This window comes from Rhea pennata, chromosome 9, assembly GCF_028389875.1.
Source record: "Rhea pennata isolate bPtePen1 chromosome 9, bPtePen1.pri, whole genome shotgun sequence".
NCBI classification, from domain to species: Eukaryota; Metazoa; Chordata; class Aves; order Rheiformes; family Rheidae; genus Rhea; species Rhea pennata.
Window position 1 is genome coordinate 29,113,977 of NC_084671.1, and position 2,631 is coordinate 29,116,607.

The following is a 2,631-nucleotide window of genomic DNA, read 5'->3' on the forward strand; positions in this document are numbered from 1 at the left end:
GGTTTGCAGGACCAGAGCAGACACCGGCATTATCTTGTATCTCCAGATATTGCTGGAGATATGCCTGTCTGGGAATTGCATTTCCGCCTGGGCCTGGGAACTCTTGCTCTCCAAAGGCACTGGATGCTCTCTACCAAGGAGCTCCATGCAGAGAGCAGGCCATATCCTGTCACACTTTGTCTGGGTCCAGGATTAGCAGCAATATAAAGCACACAAAGGCTTGCACATTGCCCAGGAAGGGATGGCTGCTGTTGAGGTTATGCCAAAACACAATTTCTCAGGAAAATCCTGTAAAGAAGCTTTGAAGCCCACGAAAATGCCACTGGTTCTCCGCAAGGAGCTGGAAACAAAGCACCCAATCTTGCATTACAGGACAGTGCTGATGGTCTCTGCAGGGTCCTGGGTGCTTGGCAATGATTTCAGATACTCCACATGCTTGCGGGTGTCCTCTTGATTGTGCCGGACATAGCAGACCACATAGGTGATGACCATGGCAAACCAGCCAAACATGGTGATGAACATGGCCACATCCGTGGTCCTCTGGCGCACGCTACAGAAGTTGACACCAGCATCCAAAACCTGGAGCAATGGCTTCCCCACATACTCTTCCCGTGGGGCTGTGTGGCAGGTGATGTCCTGGACTGAGTCAGGGTCCAGCCGTGCCTCCCACAGGACCTCCTGCAAGGTGCATTCGCAGTGCCAGGGGTTGTTGGCCAGCCGGAGCTTGGCATTGAGCATCAGCAAAGCCTCTTTGGGGATGCTGCGGATGCGATTGCTGGAAAGGTCGAGGGTACGCAGCCCAGCAGCCACCCCTTTGAAAGCTGCCCTGTCAATCTTCTCAATGGCATTCCTGGAGAGGTCGAGCTCCTCCAGGTGGGATAGGTGCCTAAAAGCATTGCTTGGGATTCTGGTGATGCTGTTGGCATCCAGCTTGAGGAACACAGCGTCTTTGGGGATGTCCTTGGGGATCTCCTCCAAGTGCCGGGAGCTGCAGAGGACTGCCTTCGCCCCTGCCTGCTCTGTGCACTGGCAGCTTGGGGGGCAGGAGCTGCCCCAAGAGCCACACAGGAGGAGGTAAAAGAAAGCCGGTATGATTGTGAGTGTCATCTTGCACCTAGGCAGTTCGGCATGGCTGCTGGCAATGCCTTGGTCACTGCAGGAGCTCTCGGCTGGCAGAGCATCTCCTCTGCACTCCTGCAAAGCCTCTCTTACTGCTGGAAGAAAGTGGAGGACTGGGGGTGACACGGCATTATTTCCCTTGAACACTGCTTACGTCTTATGTGTGATGAGCCCTGGAAAAGCAGGGAGAGGTTGGGCTCTGGAGTCCAGGAAACAAGGGCTTAATGACGCTGGCTACCATCTCTTCCAGGACAGTTTAATTAGGCTTAAAACAGATTGTACCTGGACAGAGATCTGCAGAGAAAAAAGGCCCCTTTCTCAAACCTGTCTCTGCACATCCCACCTAGATGGACAAAAGGGTGCTGTAGGATGAAGATGTTGCATAGGGCACAGCCTGGGAGCCCACTGCTGATTTCCACATGGGACGCAGTGATTTGCTGCTGAGGAATGGCAGCAGCAAATTCACATCCCACCAAATTCCAAGTGTTAAAAAAAATGATGACTCAGACTCCCCAGATCATCAGACCAGCTTAATCATCACCACCAGGTTTTTAAATAACAAGATCTGGAGTTCTTTTGCTTTCCCATCTGTGAGCTGGTACAAGTCACATTTCTGAGGGGTTTTGCCAAAGGAGGGACTAGGAGGTGACTGTTCTTTCTTTCTTCATTTTTTAAATACAAGTGAACAGTGTGGTTTAATACCTGACTCCAGGAGCTGGATCTTAGAGAGGAGCCACTGAATATCCCAGTAAGGGGGAGTGATCCAGGAATCCTAAACCCAACCTCAGTCTTGCTGGAGATGAGGCAAGAGATGAAGCAGGTGGCCCTCTTTCCTCTGCCCTTCAGTGCTACCTATATACCTGCTGCTGCAGCCTGGCTAGGGGGAAAAGATCTCCCTGGAGGGGAGTGTTGGTGGGGAGGGACTCCGTCAGCTCCAAGGACCCTTTTCCCCAGTGATGAAATTGGCCATGCTGATCTCATTAGATAAGATGAGCAGTGAACAGCATGCAGAAAGTCTTACAGGAGAAGTCATTCTCCTTTTGGTAACAGCACTCATCTGTTATCAGCATCCCTCAGGAACCAGCATCCTTCTGGTAACAACATCCCTCTGATAACAGCATCCTTTAAATACCAGTGTCCCCTGGGTACTAGCACCCTGTGGGTACTAGGACCCTTCAGGTGCCTGACCATGGACCTGCGGAGGGGGTGAGGGACTGCAGCTGATTCTTCCAGGGGAGATTTTTCTCTATAGCTGTCCTAGCCCAACCCAGTCAGAGCCAGGGGTGCACGGGAGCAAAGCCGGGGAGCTGGGGGCCCGCTGGGGTTGGGGGGCCCAAGCTGGGCAGGGTGGGAGGGCCAAAACCTCCCGGGTGTGGGGGTGGGCTGTGCACCTCGGCTGTGCAGGCACTGGCAAGCTGCAGCCCCGCAGGACTCCAGGCACCGCTGGGATGCGGCAACGGGGACCCCCCCTCCCTCCTCCCCCTCCGCATCGAGGCGCCGCCCGGGGCCCCT

The 2,631-nt window shown here is 54.1% G+C and overlaps 1 protein-coding gene across 1 annotated transcript; it reads right to left on the minus strand.

The window, feature by feature from the left end:
* Positions 1 to 366: 366 nt before the first annotated feature.
* LRRC3 (leucine rich repeat containing 3) lies at positions 367 to 1,107 on the minus strand. The gene has a single exon (XM_062583101.1). It carries the CDS (start codon positions 1,105 to 1,107, stop codon positions 367 to 369), a length of 741 nt encoding a protein of 246 aa, XP_062439085.1.
* Between the last annotated feature and the right edge of the window lie 1,524 nt (positions 1,108 to 2,631).

Excerpts from the sequence above, each read along its gene's own strand:
- LRRC3 (XM_062583101.1), bottom strand. The coding sequence starts at position 1,107 with ATGACACTCACAATCATACCGGCTTTCTTTTACCTCCTCCTGTGTGGC.